Genomic DNA, 18,762 nt, shown 5'->3' on the forward strand with positions numbered 1-18,762 from the left:
GTGTGAGAGACACTGTAGGGGAGGGGCGAGGAGACCGTCTGGAAGAGAAACAGAGAAGAGGGGGACAAGAGAGAGGGAGAAAATTAAAGGGGACAGAGAAAGAAAGAGACACATTGAGAGAAAGAGAAATGGAAAGAGAGAGAGATGAGGAAAGGAAGACGGGAGGAAAGAGAGAAGGAGGAGGAGAGGTCGAGAGAGGGACACTGAGAACCCCACAAGGGTGACCACGTGACAGTTGTGTTCCAGCTTCCTGGTTTGGGTTTTTCTTATTTTTTTGCTTTTTCTTTCCGTTTGTATTGCATTTATAAATTGTTAATGGCTTTAAATGACATTCATTGGGGTTCATAAATAGAATGAAGTCGTCGAAGGGGGTAGAAAAGTGTGAAGAAATTCCACGGACTCATAAACCCGGCGAGAGGCTGACGAGTCACAGTATCCGGTGAAAGAGTGAAAAGAGCGCAGCTAGGGAGTCACATGGATGAAGAGAGGGGAAGAGAGAGAGCGAGGAGAGAGAGAGAGAGGGAGGTATGTAGGTACCGGGAGCTGGTGAGAGGAGTCACAAACAGAGCCACACAAAGGGAGCTTTGTCCAGAGAGTGAGACATTCACAGAGACAGCCCGGGAGAGTCACGGAAAGAGAGTGAGAAAAAGCCCACGAGAGACTGGAAGGGTCGCAGGGTGAGTCTGTGCGGTGCGCTCACATTCCTGGCACTAATTGCCTCCGCCCCTCGTCTTATCTATGCTCCCCCCACGCTCCCCACCACCCGCACCGAGGCCTGGCACCGGTCTTCGAGGGCTGCAAACCTGTCAGCCGAGGCTGGAGTCCGGCCGGAGACGGGCGTCTGCATCCACCCTGGTCCCATGGGTTCTGGCTACAAAATAGCGTCTGGAAATGCAGCCCAGGCTCTGACCCTTTCGACTTAAAGGCGTTTCTTGCCAAATAAAACGTGGTAAGCGCTGGACAGCAGAGCAGGTGCATTTTATTTGGGAGGGGGTAGGGAAGGGGGGGGGGGGGCCTTTGTACCCATTTGCACTTCACTTGTGTCTCGTGAAGGCCTGTGGTCCAGGCACCGTCTGTAGCGTCACCAAAGCTGTTTTGTTAGTTTGTTTAACTGTTGTGGTGAGTGCTGAGGCGCACCTAAACTCGGTGCACTTGTGTTTAGTCAGGAGAAGCCAGTGATATGAACACACAGATAAGGTGTCCTGCCTTCCCTTCCACATTGGACTGCATTAGCAGGGGGCTCCCCACTTCTACGGCAGAGGTGAGGTTCAGCTCCATACCAGCCTCAACCCTCCAGCCTGGGGCCTGCTGCCTCTCACCTCGATCCCTGCACCAAGTGCTGTTACCTGAACTCCAAGCTCTGTCCCTTCTCCCACCTTACCCAAGGTTCACCCGCTGCCTCGCCTGCACCTGCGCCACCCTTCAACGGCCACTCAGGCTTCTCCTCCATCCTCCAACCGAGGTGCGCCCTCAACTCAGCCCCCAATCCCACAACCACCATCTTTGCCTGTCAACATCGTCCCAATCCTTCTCCTACACCCCTTCATCCAAGGTGCACCTTGGACCACCACCATGTCTACCCTTCACTCCTCCATCCAGCCTCCCCCGCACCCGCCTTTATTCAATGTCCACCCTCCACCCAGCCCCCACCTAGACTCTTCATCACGTCATCCAGCCTCCCCATCACCCCCTTCATCCAAGGTTCACCCACGACCCAGCCCCCACCTCCACCTTTCAACATCCGACCCATGACCCTCCCATCTCCCCTTTCATCAAAGGCCATCTCAATCCACCCCCCAAATTAATCCCAGCCCCCAACCTCCAGCCCCCACCCGTCGGTCTATCCTCCTCCTCTAGCCAAAGTCCACCATCTATCCCGCGCGACCTCAACTCCACGTCACCAACTCAATCCTCCAAATCAGCCTTCATCGCCCAACTCCACTCCAAAAAACACCCATCCTCCCCCTACCCTTATTACCCGCCCCTGCCGAACCCTACTCACCCTCCACCTCACCCCCACCCGTCAACGCACTACTAACCTGTTGATTCCAGTCTACATCACAGTACGCACCTCCCCCCATCTTTCTATCCTTCCATACCTTCACAACAGCCACAGCTCGCCCAAACCCAGCCCGTTCCCTCCAGACCCTCCTCACCTCGAACACAGCGCCAGAGCTCCCCTGCACCCCTCCCCCCCCCCCAACTCTACCACAGACCCAATGGCAGCGGAAGCAGCTGCAGGTGGCACGCGCCCCAGCTCTTGCCTCCGAGGGCGGGCTCATAGTAATTGCCTCCTTTCGTGTATTTATTTTCATTTTGCGCTGAGTGGGCACTTTTAATGAGCGCCTGACTTTGCCCCCTCGCCCCTCCCGGCTCAGCTGTTGACAGTCATTGGCTCCGCGCGATGGACGAGGTGCCCTGCCTCGTAGTCCGGGAGCACGTGGTGCGTCTCCCAGTGGAAGCCCGGGAGGAGATCTGAATATTGTACCGTGTGGGCGTGGCCGCGGCAGGGGCGGGGCCGGGAGAGCCAGGGAGACGGAGGAGCCAGTGTGGGGGAGCCAGCGAGAGCGAAAGGGAAGGAGCGAGCGAGGACCTGCCGAGCACGAGAGGGACGGCACCGGGCGGCTTGAGCAGGAGAGCCCCTCTGTGGAACCACATTACAGCGCCAACCTACAGAGTCAAGGCGCTGAAAGTACCCCGGCCACCAAAGGGTTTACAGCACATAGTCTGCAACTCTCCCCCGGCTCTTCTGGGAGGACCACCGTGCTCTGCAAGGACGCCTGGGATTGAAGGGGCTGCACTGGCGGCTGTGGCGTCCCCCACTGCCTCAACCTGAGCGGTGCCCGGGTGGCAGGGGCTTGGCCCCGGGAGTGTTGCAGACGCGCTTTCCCGGAGTCTGGCCGCTAGACCCTCGCCTCCCCGCGCAGACTGGAATGAGCCTAGTCCTTCATGCCTCCGAACCTGCGCCCAGGCAGCGGTGCACCCCTGAGGAGCGGGCCGGGCAGGGGCATGTCCTTCTTCGCCAAGCCGTCCAGGTGATGCTGTGACTCCGACCCCCGCGTGCCCATCGCTCTCGCCCTCTTTTGGAATATTATGCTGCTTTTTGCTTACTTGACCAGCCCCTGGCATGCGCCCCCAGACTGGCATCTCGTGCCAGCAGGTGTCTGTGGACGACGCTCCGCGGGCTGCCAGGTGTAAGACCTTCTTTCCCAAAGGAGCTGCTCCATGTCGGAGGCGAATCAACTGGTAATCTCGTGCGCGCTTCCTTCTCTGGAGGTCTGGAGCCCTCACAGCTCGGGTGCGCCCTCCCTGCTTGTGGAGGGGCCTCACAGTGCCAGGCTGGAGAGACTCACAGCAGCTCGATAGATGAGCGCACACTCCGCCGCGGGGGGCCCCTCTTCTGTGCGCCATGTGCTTCCACCCGGCGGGACCCCTCTGCTGACCCCAAGGAGTCATCGCCCCCTGGCTGGCAAGGATGCTGCGTGGGCTGCTGAGGTGACTCCTGGCTGCCGCCGCCCGCTGCTCACCTGAAGAGAGAGTTTTATCCCCGAGAAGGACGAAGGCTGCAGCGCCTCTTTCCCGATCCGTGCTTCATGGCGCCGCCTCTACCCCATCGGGGCCCCACGTAGCTGCCCCACACCTCACCTGGCAGCTGGACTGTGATGGGGACTGGCCTCTGCCCCTGCTCTCGGTGAGGGCTGAGAATACTCGCCACTTGTACCCTGGACAGAAGGAAGGGAACGCAGGGATTTGGGCTCTAGAGATTGGTGCGTAAAGGCCACGGACACCTACTTCGGAAAGTGCTTTTTGGGTCCTGCCAACTTTTGGAGAAGACTTTCCTCGGCACTGAGGGGTCAGCCCCATTTCTGACCTCCTTGCGTGAAGGGGCGCCGAGGGCGGGAGGGCGGGGGGCTCGTGGTCACTAGTGGGGCGCTGCGTTGATGGCCCTGGCCGCCGGCGCGGCTTGGTTTGGGCAGGTCGCGCACAGAGCCTCCCGCCTGCAGCGCCACTGGTTGCGGCGCTCCAGCAGCCTCCTGTGCCTGTCCGCTTCCCAGGAGCAGGAGCCCGGCCCCCTGGCCCCGCGGCTCCGGTACCCCCGCGGCTGCTGCCGGGCCCTCTCGGACCGGGCGGGGGGACATGCGCCCCTCGGCAGGCGCGTCCTGGAGGCCATGAAGAGGCAGAACGTGCGGACCCTGTCCCTCATCGTCTGCACCTTCACCTACCTGCTGGTGGGCGCCGCCGTCTTCGACGCGCTCGAGTCCGACTACGAGATGCGCGAGGAGGAGAAGCTGAAGGCCGAGGAGGTCCGGCTCAAGGGCAAGTACAACATCTCGGCCGAGGACTACCGGCAGCTGGAGCTGGTCATCATGCAGTCCGAGCCGCACCGCGCCGGCGTGCAGTGGAAGTTCGCCGGCTCCTTCTACTTCGCCATCACGGTCATCACCACCATAGGTAGGTGGGGAGGGCGGATCCACGGAGAGGCCCGTCGGGCCGGGCCGGGGTCAGTCACTCGCCAGAAGTATGTAAACTGCTTTACTTAGGCACGGTGGTCACTTCCGTGGGTAATTTGTGGCGTGTGGAGCTTGGATAAACAGGGGCCACTGAAAGGCGACCATAGGGCCGGAGCCAAGACTCGCCGGAAGTTTGTAAACTGCTTTACTTCTGTCACTGTGGTCACCTACATAGGGAGGCCGTGGTGTGTGTGGAGAGTGGATTAGGAGAGACGCATGTGAGAGACGACAATAGGGCCTGGCCAGAGTCAGTCACTTGCAGAAGTTTGTAAACTGTTTTCACTTCAGGCACTGAGGTCACTTCCATGGTAAATCGTGCGTACAGGAGCGTGAATGAACAGGGGGCCGCTGAAGGCGGCAAATGGGGCTGGCCAGAGTCAGTCACTTGCAGAAGTTTGTAAACTGCCTTAACTTAGTCACGGGGGTCACTTCCATGGGCAGGTAGGCCGCGGTGTGTGGAGCGTGGATGGGCAGGGAGGCCGCTGAAAGGCTCGTCAGAAGTTCGTAGATTGCTTTTCCTTCACAGTCACTGACGTCACTTCCATAGGTAGGTGGTGGTATGTGTGTGGAGGCTGGCATGTCAGTAATGTTGGGATCAACAGGGGGGCGTCAGGAACGAGACGGGAGGGCCGGGCCGGAGTCAGTCACTCGCTGAAAGCGACTAGTCCTTTTAACGTCACCGTCACCCTCACCCCATAGGTAGGTCGTGCTTTGTGACGGGCGTGGCATGTTGAGTGATGCTGTGATGGGCAGAGAGGCCTATGTAAGGCGACGGTAGGGCCGGGCCGGAGTCAGCCACTCGCCGGAGGTTTGTAAACTCCCTTTTATCCACCTTCAGTGCCATTGGCACGATAAGTAGGGCCACTGGTATTACACAGCAAGGAAAGACCAATTGAGGCAGCAGGGTAGACTAAATTATGCGACAGGAAAGGACCACGGCATGCGGCATAAGCGGTACATTATGTGACAGTATTACCTCATTATTTTGTCATTATTACACCTTATCACTATCTGTGCAAAGGTTCCAACTTGTACCGGCATGGCATCCAAAGGCAGCAGTGAGCAACATCAAGGGGACCAGTGTCCCTTAGCGAAGGGCCTTCCATTGTGTGGACACGAGTGAAACCGCATTTTTAGTAACTTTTGATCCGCTTGAGCTGGAAACTATTTTATGTTAAAATGTGCAGATTGTGGATTATGTGGCAAAACCATAATTATATGGAAAACAGCATTGATGGGAAATCGCATAGTACCAGTGGCCCTGGCTATAAGTATGTGGTGAGGTGAACACACGTGCGAGGACTGACTGGCAATGGATATTGGGGTTGAAGCTTACTGGGCGGTCACGGTTGGGCTGGGTTGGAGACAGTCACATGCTAGAAGGTAATACACGTTTACTTCGCCTCGACAGTCATCTCCGGTGTTGATAGCTCGTGGTGTGTGTGGGAGCCTGGCATGTTGACTAATGTCGGGATTGTCCTCTGAAAGATGATGGTAGGGCTGGGCCAGGGTTAGTTACTTTGCTAGAAGTTTGTGAATATGTTTTATTTAATTCATTGTCATTAGCACCATAGATAGGTCAGGGTGAGTGTGGAGCCAGTTATGTTGGGTAATGTCGCGATTGGCACAGAGGCCTCTGAAAGACGAGCAAGGGGCTGGGCAGGAGTCAGTCACACGCTACAAGTTCGCAAACACCTTTTACAATACATTCACCGTCCTGCTAAGACGGGGAGGTCGTGGTGTGCATTAAAAGATAGAAGTAGGGACATTTGGGGTTGGCATAGATGCCTTTGGAATGTGCTGTTACGTTTGGGCTACAGGCAGTCACGTGTCAGAAGTTGGCAAACTGCTTTTAACTTGGAGAGGCATAACGCGCGTAACTGAGAATAGCGTAATTACGCACAATTACAGCAAACTTGCACTAGATTATACAGAATTATGTGAAGAACGTATCTCAGCATTTAGTGCTATTCTCTTGGTACACAATGCGCCCTCGTATCCAAAATGGCCCGGGGGGTGCTTTTTGCACTAAGAAAATAGTGCTAAATGCATCAGACACACAGAGCGGCCGTCCCTCCCGCGTGCTAAGCTTGCTGTAGAATTGCGGTAGGATTTTTTCTATTAAGTTAGTCAGAATTAAATGAACAGGTGTACTTGCAAATGTTTGGGCAATCTCAAGTGAAAACAGTAACGCGAAATAGCTGAAAATATTCCAATTATTCTGACCTAATCAAACTTTTTCCCAGGCCTGCTTTGAGCTCGCAACCCCTGTGCTCGCTACCACAGGTGGTGTTGGCATGTGTCTGAAGGTAGGCACTGCGTGGAGGCCTCTGATTGAGACGAAGGGCCCGCCCAGTGCCATTACCTCACTGCGCCTTGCCAGCAGAGTCCCTACTCTATGTGAGACGCTGAAAGCACGGCTGCTCCCAGGGTGGGTTGTGGGGCAGTTTACTACCCCTTAAAGCTAACATGGAGGGGGTGAAGGAACTCTGAAAAGTGACGGCAAAGCTGGTGCTGAGTCAGTCACGTGTCAGAAGTTGGTAGACCCCTTTCACGCTCCCCTCACTGCCTCTACCGCAGGCCCGGCTCAGGGGTAACGCGGAGGTTGGGGGAGGGACGTGAGAATCTCGGACACCTGTTTCCCCATCACTTTCTTCGCCAGAGGCAGGTGGTGGTGTGGAGCGCAGCGCTTTGGGGCTTCGCCCTCTGAAAAATGGCTGGGAGCGCTTGCGTGGGGGAGAGGGCGGGGGGGGGGGCTCTCTTGAGCCTCGAGCCGACCCCGAGGGAAATCGTCCAGGTTAGAAATCTTCTGGTGTGTCGGCGCACCGGTGCGCCTGTGGGAGTTGGGGTGCTTGTAGCATGTGGGTGGGGGCAGTATTGCAGTGTCTGCTAGCGCCGTGAGTCCTGCAGCTTGTCCATCCCTGCTCTGCACGCCGGTGAGCCAGGAGCCCCCCTCCTCCCCCGCCCTCGTACAGCTGGTTACAGGAGGAGCCGCCATCCAAGGGGTTATGTAATCTGCTCCCTTCCCGCGCACTTGTTGGCCGCCCCTGCTCTCCGTGGCAGATGAGCGCGCCCGCCTGGGTGAGGTGATGAGCCTTGGGCACCTCCGAAACGTGCACCCACCCCCCATGCCCACACACAGGGGCCTCTGCACGTGCACGCATTGTAAGGAGTCCGTCTGGCGTTCACCGGGTGCCACCGACACAACCCTGCCCTGGTGCCGCGTGCATATCACGAGCCCGCGCTCAGCCGCGCGGCTATGTTCCATGAAAGAGATAACAGCCCGGCCTGCCCCTCCCCATCACTCCTCCCGCCCCCCACGCCAGTGCAAGATCAGCCGATCATGCAAAGTACACAGTGCCCGAAGCGTCCACGGCATACAGTGCGCTGCCGCGTGCCTCCGTGCTGCAGTGCGTGTTTGCCCAGCGTATGCACTTCGCGCATGTTCGTGTGGAGCGAAAGTCGGCGCAAGAGGGTGCGCCTATAAGCACCCATTACAAAATATGTACATATGCGTATCTCCATATGTCATCTCGCAGTAGGTACAATCCTATAGGTTTGTGTGTGCGTATTCTGTGCTCCTGCACTGTACGTGTGCACAGTATCTGTACATGCTCGTGTTCACGTGCGTCTGCGCGCGGGAGCTCTTGCCACGCGTGCGTGTCTGCCGAGTGCAAGATGCATGTCTAGGTAAGATCTGCGTGACGTGTCTACGGGCCTTCTGCGCTTGTGTGAGGCCGTCCACGCGCGCCTCCACGGGGTGGGTGGGAAGGTAAAAGAAGTTGCTTTAAAGATACCAAGAGGAGCTCCACCCTCCCCCGCCTCCCCCGGCGGCCACCGACCCCAGTGTGTTCCGTGCCGTACAGTGTTTTCCAATAACAAGAGTCCGCCTGCCCGCTTGTGCCAGTGTACACCAGCGACCCTCTCCAAACAGACACCACGGGGCTTACATCATGCACAGAGGTGACCGCCACTCCAGATTATATTTGTGCGCTGTTCTCGCTGCAATGCGCCCATCATGGTTCGCGCACTGGGCAGCGCTTGGCACACTACTATAAGCCCCCCTATTCCGAAGCCCAGGGCCTGGCTCTACACTTTGGGCCAGCCACCCCACCTGAGCGCTTCGAAGCCCATGTTCAGCGCCTGCACCCCGTGGAGATGACGCTGTGCGGCCGGTGCCTGTTTGACGGGCCCGAGGGCTCCTGTGTGCAGACAGACTTCACCTCTCTGCGCGGCTGGAACTGCGGCTCCAGGTTTACTATCTGCGGCCCTGGTGAGGGGCGCGTGCAACGGGGCTCCCGCCTGAAAGCGGGCCCTCGGGGGAGCCTGGGCCCGTCCCGTGAGCGCATCTCCAAAGCCGGGTCTCAAACACAGGGCATCGAAGCGCCTCCTGCGCGTTTTATGACAAGGAATATTTGGGGTCTTCCGAGGCCCCCTCCGTGACACTTTTAAAGCTGGGGACGGACCCGGAAACAGACGTGGCCTCTGCGCGTTTAGTAATAGCAGCCGACCCCCCTGGAGAGTTAATGAGTGGGTGGGGGAGATGGCCAGCGGGGGGGGGGGGGACAAGAGGAAGAGATCACAGGAAGGAAAGGAGCGAGAAAGAGAGAGAGGCGGGAAGGGGATAGCACGAGAAAGAAAGACTGATACGCGGCAGAGGCACCGAAAAGGGGCGAACATGAGGACTACCGAGAGGGGGGAGGGGGAGGGAGAAGAACAAGAGGGGAGGGGTGGCATTGAAGAGAAAGAGAGGCCGTGTCTCTGTATGTGTGCCTGTGCAGGAGCTCGGGAAGTTAAGTAGTGTGGCGGGTCTACACTTACAGGGCCATCTCCCCTTAAAACTGCGCTAAACAAAGCTTAGAAAGGGGCACTCTTCGAAGGGCGAGTGGTCTGCTCAATGAGTGAAGGGGGGGGGGGTCTCTGCCTGCACGCAGATGCAGTGTGGCTGCACCTCTGTGTGTGGGACGTTGGAGGGTGTGTGTGTGGGGGGGGGGGCTGTGCAGGCCACGCTCCACCCTAGTCAAGAGCAACTGCAGAGAGCATTTATCACCGTGCATGTCTGCAGCACCGCTCTACCCGCCCTTCCCTCGTCACCCCTCCCCCCATACACCTCTTCATCCTTGGCTTGACCTGGCTCTGTGCTCACCGCGCGCTCAGACCCCAGCGGCTCGTTTATTCAGATTTTACAGCGTGAACTCGCCCCCTCCCCGGCCTGCATTTTCTGCAATTTGGTGCTCGCAACTTTCTCCATGGCAACGGCGCTCGGACCGCCTCGCTGGGGAGCGGCCCTGCCTGTGCGCGGCCGTCCGGAGGGCTCTGCTGGCGCGCAGGCTTGCGCCTGGCGGTGCCAAGGCTCCTCTGAGCCCGAGCGCCACTGGGCAACAGAGAAAGCCCATGGTGGGAACCGGGCGGAGGGCAGGGAAGTTTGGGTGTTCTTAGACGCAGCAGATTGCGCGGTCTTGAGTAGCTTTGTTTGTTTTCGGCTGCATTCGGTTTTTGCTTTGTGGCCCTTCTGTTGCCGTGCTTCCGAGTGTCAGGGCATCACTGGGGGCGAAGTCTGGCGCCTGCAGCGCACACACCAACTCCAAGCAGTGGAGCATGAAACGACTGTGTGTTCTTTCTAGGATTAGAACTGGCTACCAGCAGGCTGTGTGCAGACATGTGCAGTACATGGCTACTAGGATGTTGCGTGCACACCTGGCGGTGGAAACGTCAAACCACTGTGTGTTTTTAATAGGGTTAGAACCTGCTACCAGCAGGCCGCGTGCAGACCCGTGCGGTGGATGCGGTGAACCACTGTGTGATCTTTCTAGGTCCAGAACCGACTAGCAGGCCGCGAGCAGACCTTTGCAGGGGCAACCCTGTATTCCCAGGTACCTGGGCGGCAAATGTAACAAAGAAATACAATGATTCCATCCGAACTTTGAATAACAGCTTCCCAGGAAATGTTTGAAGCTGTGACATTGAGAAATCGTTTGAACCTATGGATTCGGTATCAGGGTTGCTAACATTGTGTTTGTCCTGGTGAAGGTCAACTTATCGGGTTGAAAAATGATGACGTACTGCACTGCTGGTTATCATTTTATTGTGGGTTAAACAGAACATTTAATAACCGAGTTTTTTGGTGTACCCAAATGTTTTCTTTCAATCAGTCAACAATGTATTTTGTATTGTTTTGATATCATATGCGCCCCAATAATCACTCTTCCCAATACCCACTTGCACCCCACTGCGTTTTGCAGTAACTATTTTGTGTTTTACTGTTATATCTAGGTAAAAAGAATACATTTTATAACTGTATGTAAATCTGTCTCTTTGAATTTCTTTGGTACTGCCGGGGTAGCCAGGTGTAAAACTCTCTCTGAGGGAAGCATTGTACTTCTTCGTTATACCTGTGCAGTGGTGCATTAAACCACTGCATGTTGTCAATGCGTTAACACCCTGTTAACTGAAGGTTACCCGAAGTTCTGTGCGGGAGATGCATTGAACCACAGTGAGATCTCACAATAATTATAAGCGGTTACCTGCGGGCTCCAAGGAGATCTGTGCTGTGCGTGCATTAAACTACTGTGTATTCTCAGGGGGCTTAGAACCGGTTACCTGAAGGTTACGTGCAGATCTGCGCAGTGAGTGCTTTACATCACCGTGTCTTCTCACTTGGTTTAGAACTGGTTACCCAGAGATGACCCCTAGATCTATCCATGGTGGGTGCCTTGGGCCATGGTGGGTTCTCTCTGGGTTTAGAACTATTTATTGGCAGGTTACATACAGGTCTGTGCAGTGGGTGCATTCTACTATGGAGGCTTCTAAGTGGCTCAGAACCGGTTTTCTGAAAGTTACAGTGTGTGCATCATACTAAGGACGGTTCTCACTGGGCTCAGAACCAGTTATCCGCAGGTTACAAACATTTCTGTGCAGTGTGTGCGTCATACTATAGTTCTCAATCGCTCAGAGCCAGTTATCCGCAAGTTACAAACATTTTGTGAGTGGGTGCATTATACTTAAGACTTCAGGTTTTCAGTTTTTACTGATTTTTACAGATAAATACAGACAGAAAGCAATGTGTTTCCTTTCTGTATTTGCTTTTAAAAGCCCCAAAATATTGAAAATGGTTCTTATTATGAGAGACTCTCCATGTTCTCTTTCATTAATTCCAGGCAACGGCCGAACAGATGGCATGGAGAGTTAAAAAAACATGATGCAATTTCTCAAAATACAGGGATATGTTAACATACATTTGTATTATAACGCTAATATGTACCTGTGAGTGCAGTATTTTGTTATACGCAACTGTTTAATCTGACAGGCATCATGTATGAGTGCCCGTCCGAGAGGTGGAAATATAACATTTTACAGTTACATGTATTCTCAAAATGCAAAATAAATATGGATAAATGCCAATAAGATGGCCCAAAAATAAAAATGGTGAAATACAGATGGAAATGTTAAATAAATACTGCAAAACCGGGAACCCTAATTATACCATGGTTGATTCTCACTGTATCCATAGCCAGTTATCCACAGGTTGCATACAGTTCTGAGCAGTGGTTGCATTATACAATGGCGGGTTCTTAGTGGCTCAGAATCAGTTTTCCGCAATTTAGATCTGGATCTGTGCAGTGGCAGCGTCATACTATGGCGGGTTCTCAATGGGCTTAGCACAAGTTGTCCACACAGGCTGTGTACAGAACTGTGCGGCCCGGCTGCCTTTGGTCATTGTGCAGTGTTGGTTCTGCCTCTGATGGAGGCACTATAATAACCCATGGGTGTAGGGAGAGGGGCTAATGAGGGCAGGGGTGGTCTCTACTCCCCCCAATCAGACACAGTTTGCTATGAACCTATCAGCTCTCAGGGTGGTTTGGGTTTTACTGGGGGGAGCACCGGTCCTACATCAGGTCACCTTACTGTCCAGTTGGTAATACAGGAGTGATTGGTTGAGCAAAGAGTGCCATGGCATAGCAAAGACATAAGAACATGTTGCTGTTTGTATGGTGGCATTGTAGAGGGATTTACCACCCCCGAAGAGACCTCCAGTCCCTTCTGGAGGGTCGAGTAAGTAGCCACTCAGTTTGTTACGCATCCCTGAGGCTTGGCCTATTGTGAGGCCTGGTGCTTGAGGCTTGGGGGCAGTGTTAGTTTGTTAAAAATGAAGTGCCAGGGCCCTTCTCAGAAGGCCATTGCAGCCTGCACCACTCATACCCTACCAGTGCTGCCAATGACAGTACCAACGTAACACCTAACCATCGCACTCCAACAGGTGTCATAATTCAGACTATTTCAGGCCACACAGGGCTATAATAATTGCATAAGAGTCTGGTATTATTCATTTTCAATGTATATTGACTGAATAAACATGGTTGTTGTGTTCGTCTTAAAATGTAAAAAGACAGCGCTACCATGTGGTGGGCTGTCACCAGAGCAGGTGCTGACAATTAGCTGCCAGTGCCAGCACCTGAAACCACCTGCACAAATTAAGTACTGGTTGGGGGTGTGCTGGTGTGCACTACCACAGCAGGCTTGTAGCAGTGCTTATCTGGGAGAGTGAAATGCAAGAGTATGAGGAATCAGATCGCCGTGTACACACTCAGTTAGTGCAAAAGCTTAGTAGACTGTTGTGTCCTTTGTAGAGATTTGTGTGTAACGTTTATGTCCGAGTTAAACCCCAGTGGGCCCCCTCAGCCTTTCATCCTTCTGAGGTCCACAATAAGAGGGTAGTTATCGGTACCAATGGTTAACAGCGCCAAGAGGCTAGATAGGGCATGTTGCGAGATATGAGTGCAGCCATTTTTATTACCGATACCAGATTGTTAAGTGAAGTGAGCTTGTGTGTTTCCAATTGTCTGTCACCAAAGGAGATAATGGAAACCTGCAGGCAAAGTTAACCACAAATCAAAGTTGAAGAAGACCCGCGCATCCCAGACAATGACAACCAGAACTGGGCAATTTCGTATGCCATCTCTGTCCATGGAGAATGGAGGGCAATATTTATTGTAGCACTAACAAATATTTGGTGGGACCATCTCACAATCTTGTCTTTATGTCTACATTATTTCTACAGTGCTCAAATCCTTCAAGATGTATCCAAGCGCTACAAGAGCCTCCTGATGGCATGCATTACTAGCTGCAGACTGGCTCTACTTCTCATCCTGTGATGAAGTTCTCTGGGGCCCGCCTTGTCTCTCCTTTTAGCTTTACGTTTTACACATTTTAGAAGCCTTCGTTTTAGCCGTTACCATTTACATATTTTATTTTCACGATATTACTAACAATAAAAGTGTTCCACGCAGCGTTGACTGCTGGAGTTTTGCGGTTTCAAGTCACACAATCTAGCACGTTTCACTATTACCGAAACCAATGATACTTTATCAACTTTTAAAGGATAAAAGGCTGAGACGGCCAATCTGGGATTTGAACCTCTGTCTAGATCACACGACGTCTGTATTCAACAATAGCTTCGAAATATCACCGGAGGTTCTTATAAAGCCTGCATTCACGTGCTGCGTTAACCAATTTAGTGCGTCCACCGCAGGACTGTAGGCGTATCAATGCCACAATGCGTGGCACGTGCTCGGACTCTCACCCACTCATTCATCCCCCTTCCTCCTGCGAGTATAAAAGGCGCTTTCTTCGTTTCTCTTCAGTGAGAGCTTCGAGCCGCCCTCCCGTGAGGGGCGCGCAGTGCTGCTCTGGCGTGCGTGGATTACACCCCTAAATCCTCATTAATTGCGGCCTGCCGCGAGCCTCTGCTGGAAGCGGCCTGGGTAGATTAAAATGGTTGCTTCCGAGGCACGTTGTGATCCACCGTGTTTAGCGAAGGCCACGGAGCACGCTCCATTAAACCCGGTTTCCAGGCAGAGTTGACTAATTTGAAGCGCGAGCGCCGAGCGAGGCCGCCGCGGCTTCTGGGCTCCTGGGAGCGCGCTTCGCCCCTCTGGGGTATCAGCGTTTCCAATTCCAATTTCCAATTTCCAGCGGGCGGGGTCTGAAGGGACAGATAGACGGGGCAGGCAGGGGGGCAAGCAGGGTGTGTGAGGGGCGCAGGGACGGCTCCACGGGGGGAGGTGTGGGGGTGGAGTGCAAAGTGGAGAGAGTGGTGAAGGGTCTGCTCTTCGTGGCAGGGTGCAGTGTATGGTACCACTGCTGAATGGACAGAGGTGGGGTCTGTGTGTATGAGGTGCTGAATGGACAGAGGAGCTTTCTGTCTGTATGAAGTGCTGAATGGACAGAGGCGTGGTCTGTGTGTATGAGGTGCTGAATGGACAGAGACACGGTCTGTGTGTATGAGGTGCTGAATGGACAGAGGCGCTGGCTGTGTGTATGAAGTGCTGAATGGACAGAGGCGCTGGCTGTGTGTATGAAGTGCTGAATGGACAGAGGCGCGGGCTGTGTTTGAGGTGCTGATGGGACAGAGGCGCAGGCTGTGTATGAGGAGCGCGGGAAGGACAGCTCCACAAAGTAGAAGATTCCGACTGGATGTTCGGGGATGCGGAAGTGACAGCTAAACGGATGAGGGGACGCAGGTTGTGTGTATGGGGAAGTGCTGAGGAGACAGCTTTATGACTGACAGTCGGTGATGGGAGGAGAGATTCGTCGAGCGCCGGCTTTGTGGCGAGCTGACCCTATACCCCTCCCACGGCTGGCGAGTGCGGTGCTGAAAGGGCGGCTCCCTGGAGCCCCGCAGTCCAGGTGCCGAGAAGACGTCTTTCAGGAGCATGGCCCAGGAAGCGCTGTGTGCTCCCTGGAGCTCGGATCTCACAAGGTTGTGTCTGCGCGGGGATGAAATGATTGCTCCCTCGAGGCCGGCATTGCGTGTGTGCTAACATAACACATCAGAACAGACTCTTCGTGCGTGCTGAGCTGCAGCCGGGATAGCTCCTCGGAGCGGAGGGCGGCAGACTGTGCGGCGCGCAGAAAGCACTAATCCCTGGAGCCGGCCTAGCAGGCTGTGCGCGCGCGCCTGCGCGTGTCCGTTGGACTGAACGAACAGTTCTCTGCGCTGCCGAAAGGTGCGTGCGCCTGGGGAGTGAGACCGCAGGCCCGCGTGCACGCGCTCGATAGGGCAGCAGCAGTGTCCAGCTGTCACTCAGTGCCAGGGGTTTAAATAGGCAGGTATTTGCACCTCTTTATTTTCAAACGGCGAGCGCCTGCACTTCTCAGCACTGCTGCACAACATTTCGTGATGACTTTAAATGGGCCGGGTCCTGCCGGTGCTCAGCACCGTATGTTATTAAAAGCAGGTGCTGAGAGGGACCCTTATCGGGCTCTCCATTTTTACCCTCGCCCTCAGGATGAAAAACATATCTTAACTCTGCAGCAGAACCACCTTTCCCTGCCTTTAATGCAACTTCAATAAGACTCATTATAGTTTTTACACAGTGATTCATGTCAGAACTGAAGCATTTTCAATAGTCTGTACAACGAAGCCAAAGTTGCTGTTTATCTATTTGGTGCAACTAACAGCCATTGACAAAGCCAATACTCCTGGCTTGTTGTAGTTATATTGTTACTTGTTGTAATATGTATCTGACTGCAATGACAGAAACAGCAAAATACCAGTCGGGCTGCACACTGCTAACCACAGATTTTGAGCTTAGGTGTTTCTAAGCCACGCCCTTAATTACAGATGCCACACCCCTTTGAGAGACCCTTCAGTTTTTTCATCCCACTTAAAGACCTGCATTTAGTCATATTTAATGCAGCACAACAAAGCAAGGCCAACTTGCTGAGTTGTGTTGCATGAAAAGGCGAGAGCAGGAATGTGCCATATCTACCAAGATAGGAGACCTTTCTCCCAGAGCTGACACACTGTGTGCTGCTTAACACAAACACAGCCCCTTAGCATACATTTCAGACAGGATTATTTTTGGGCAGAAAAACAATCCTAAAAGGTAATTTCCTCTTTCTTAGAGTGATGGAGAATACATGACACACAAAAAGAGGAGGAATAGAGCTTTTTCTCTGTGTTATGCCTCTGTCGGGTAGACACACCATTTTGGGACAAACCCAGGTTAATCCATCTTGCAAATCCAGATTTGCACTAAAGTACATGGATGGATGCCTGGGAATGCCAATGGTCCACCCATGTAATGCCTCTCCGTTGCAAAGCAAGGCTGCCTTGCATTTTTTTCGTATTTACTAAACTACACAAAGCCACATAAATTGACTTTGTGTGGCCTAGTGACGGCCAAAATGGACTTTGCACCGGACTGCATTTCAAAAGTGATGCAACCCGACCCAAAATCTTAGTACATTTAGGCCTCAATGAGAGAGTGCCTGCAATCTTCAGGAACACACCAGTACTCTGAATCGTGAATACATGCACTTCTTTATTTCCATTTAAAGCACTGCTCAGTGCACATCAGCTGCACATCGGTACACCCTGTCCCCTGGCTGCAGAACCAGGGAACTATGAGACCAGGGATCCTGAGCTATAATCCCCACAACCCCACTTCATGAACATTGTGTGATTACGGGCAACAGAGTTCACCATTAGGGCTTTTGTGATCTTTAGTCCAAGCCGTCCAGTACTAGGGCACATATGGCAAAGCAACGGATCTAGTATGTTTGGCCAAGAAACATTTGGTGGCCGTTCCATTTGTAATGCCAATTTGAATACTTTTACTTTATCTCGGGTGAAGACCATAAAAGTAGCATAAGCTAAAAGTCACATTGGATTAATAAACAAACAATTCAGTAAATAGATTCAAAGCTGAGATTTTCCAAAGGGACAAACCCATAATAAAAGATATTTCATATCTAAAACATTGCAGCTCTGGGAAAAACTATAATATCAACACTCCCTCTTTATAAATGGGGTGGTGGACCATTTGAGGGAGGACCCCGCGGATGCCCCCGTCCTTGCCGGCGAGAAAACACCTACACTCCTCTTCACAGACAATACCCTCCTGATGTCCAAAACCCCTATGGGTTTGCAAAAACTGCTCGATCGTTTTAGTATTTTCTGTAAAGATCGTGGGTTGACAGTTAATACCATCAAAACAAAGTTGATGGTATTGTCCGCTAATAAAAAGCACAGGAAGGCTAACCTCTCTCTGAGTGGCACCCCTCTTGAGGTAGTGGATGAATTCGATTACCTCGGAGTGAGGCTTTGCAATAATATGAGATGGAATTCCCATGTATCTAAAATGGTTTTAAATCTTAAAAGGGCTTCTGGAGCGATATTAAAGAACCAGCGCCTCTCTATTAGTAGACCTATAGCCCCTGCCGTGGCAGTCTATGAGGGAAAAGCTCTAGCATCGGCAGTATATGGCTCTGAACTTTGGGGTGCGGAGAACACCAAAGCATTGGCAGTGGCTGAAAACAAGTTTATAAGAGACATACAGCCTGATTCATCAAGCTAAATTGCACTTGCAAAGGGCAAGATTCTCAGAATCTTGCCTTTTGCGAGTGCAATTTTTGCATTTGGGATTCATCATCCCAAATGCAAAATTCGCTATTAAAGAATTCGCACATTTGCGAAGAATTGCATTTAAGTAATCTCTATTTGAGATTCCTTAAATGCAATTCATGAATCATTTTAAAATTGCAAAATTGCAATTTTGGGCCGCTATTTACAGAGAGGTCAGACCTCGTGGTAAATAGCAAAAACTTAGAAAAATGCATTTAAATGCATTTTTCTAAGTTGCATGTTACACACACACATGTCCTTTGGACATGTGTGTGCGCAACACCAATGTAGATTACATTTCAGGGGTGCTACAGGGTGTCCTTTGGACACCCCTGCACCCTTGAAATCGCATCCTTATTTGCGATTAGCTAATTGCTAATCGCAAATAAGGAATAACTCCCCATGCATTCCTATGGGCCTGTAGGCCCATGGGAATGCATGGGGAGTTATTCCTTATTGGCAATTAGCAATTTGCTAATCGCACATAAGGAACATGTAGGAATCGCAATATTTTTTGCAATTCCTACATGAATCCCGTTTTGCAAGTCCTCAATAGCGATTCCTTATGAATCGCTATTAGGGGCTCGCAAAACGGGAGAATGATGAATAAGGCTGATAGTCTCGCTGCCCTCTTCGACCCCTTTGAAACCATTATTCTTTGACTTGGGCAAAAGAACGATCTCTGATTCAGTCCAAATTCGCCCCTTGTTATTTTGGGTGCGCCTTAGAAGGACCGCCGAACTAGCTAATTATGCTTTAGTGTTGGATGAACTAATTAGTCTGAATGTAGCCAACAAAATAAAATGGCTCAACAATTTAAAGAAGTTGGTGGTATCTATAGGT

The 18,762-nt window shown here is 52.7% G+C and overlaps 1 protein-coding gene across 1 annotated transcript in view; it reads left to right on the top strand.

Moving 5' to 3' along the window:
• The first annotated feature begins 3,941 nt into the window (after positions 1–3,941).
• KCNK9 (potassium two pore domain channel subfamily K member 9) overlaps positions 3,942–18,762 on the top strand; it is a 287,601-nt gene continuing 272,780 nt past the window's right edge. Inside the window, exon 1 of the mRNA XM_078685544.1 lies at positions 3,942–4,452. Within this exon, the coding sequence (XP_078541670.1) occupies positions 3,942–4,452 (511 nt within the window). The remainder of the gene's footprint in view (positions 4,453–18,762) is intronic.

Source organism: Lissotriton helveticus, chromosome 4_1, assembly GCF_964261635.1.
Source record: "Lissotriton helveticus chromosome 4_1, aLisHel1.1, whole genome shotgun sequence".
Classification (NCBI taxonomy): domain Eukaryota; kingdom Metazoa; phylum Chordata; class Amphibia; order Caudata; family Salamandridae; genus Lissotriton; species Lissotriton helveticus.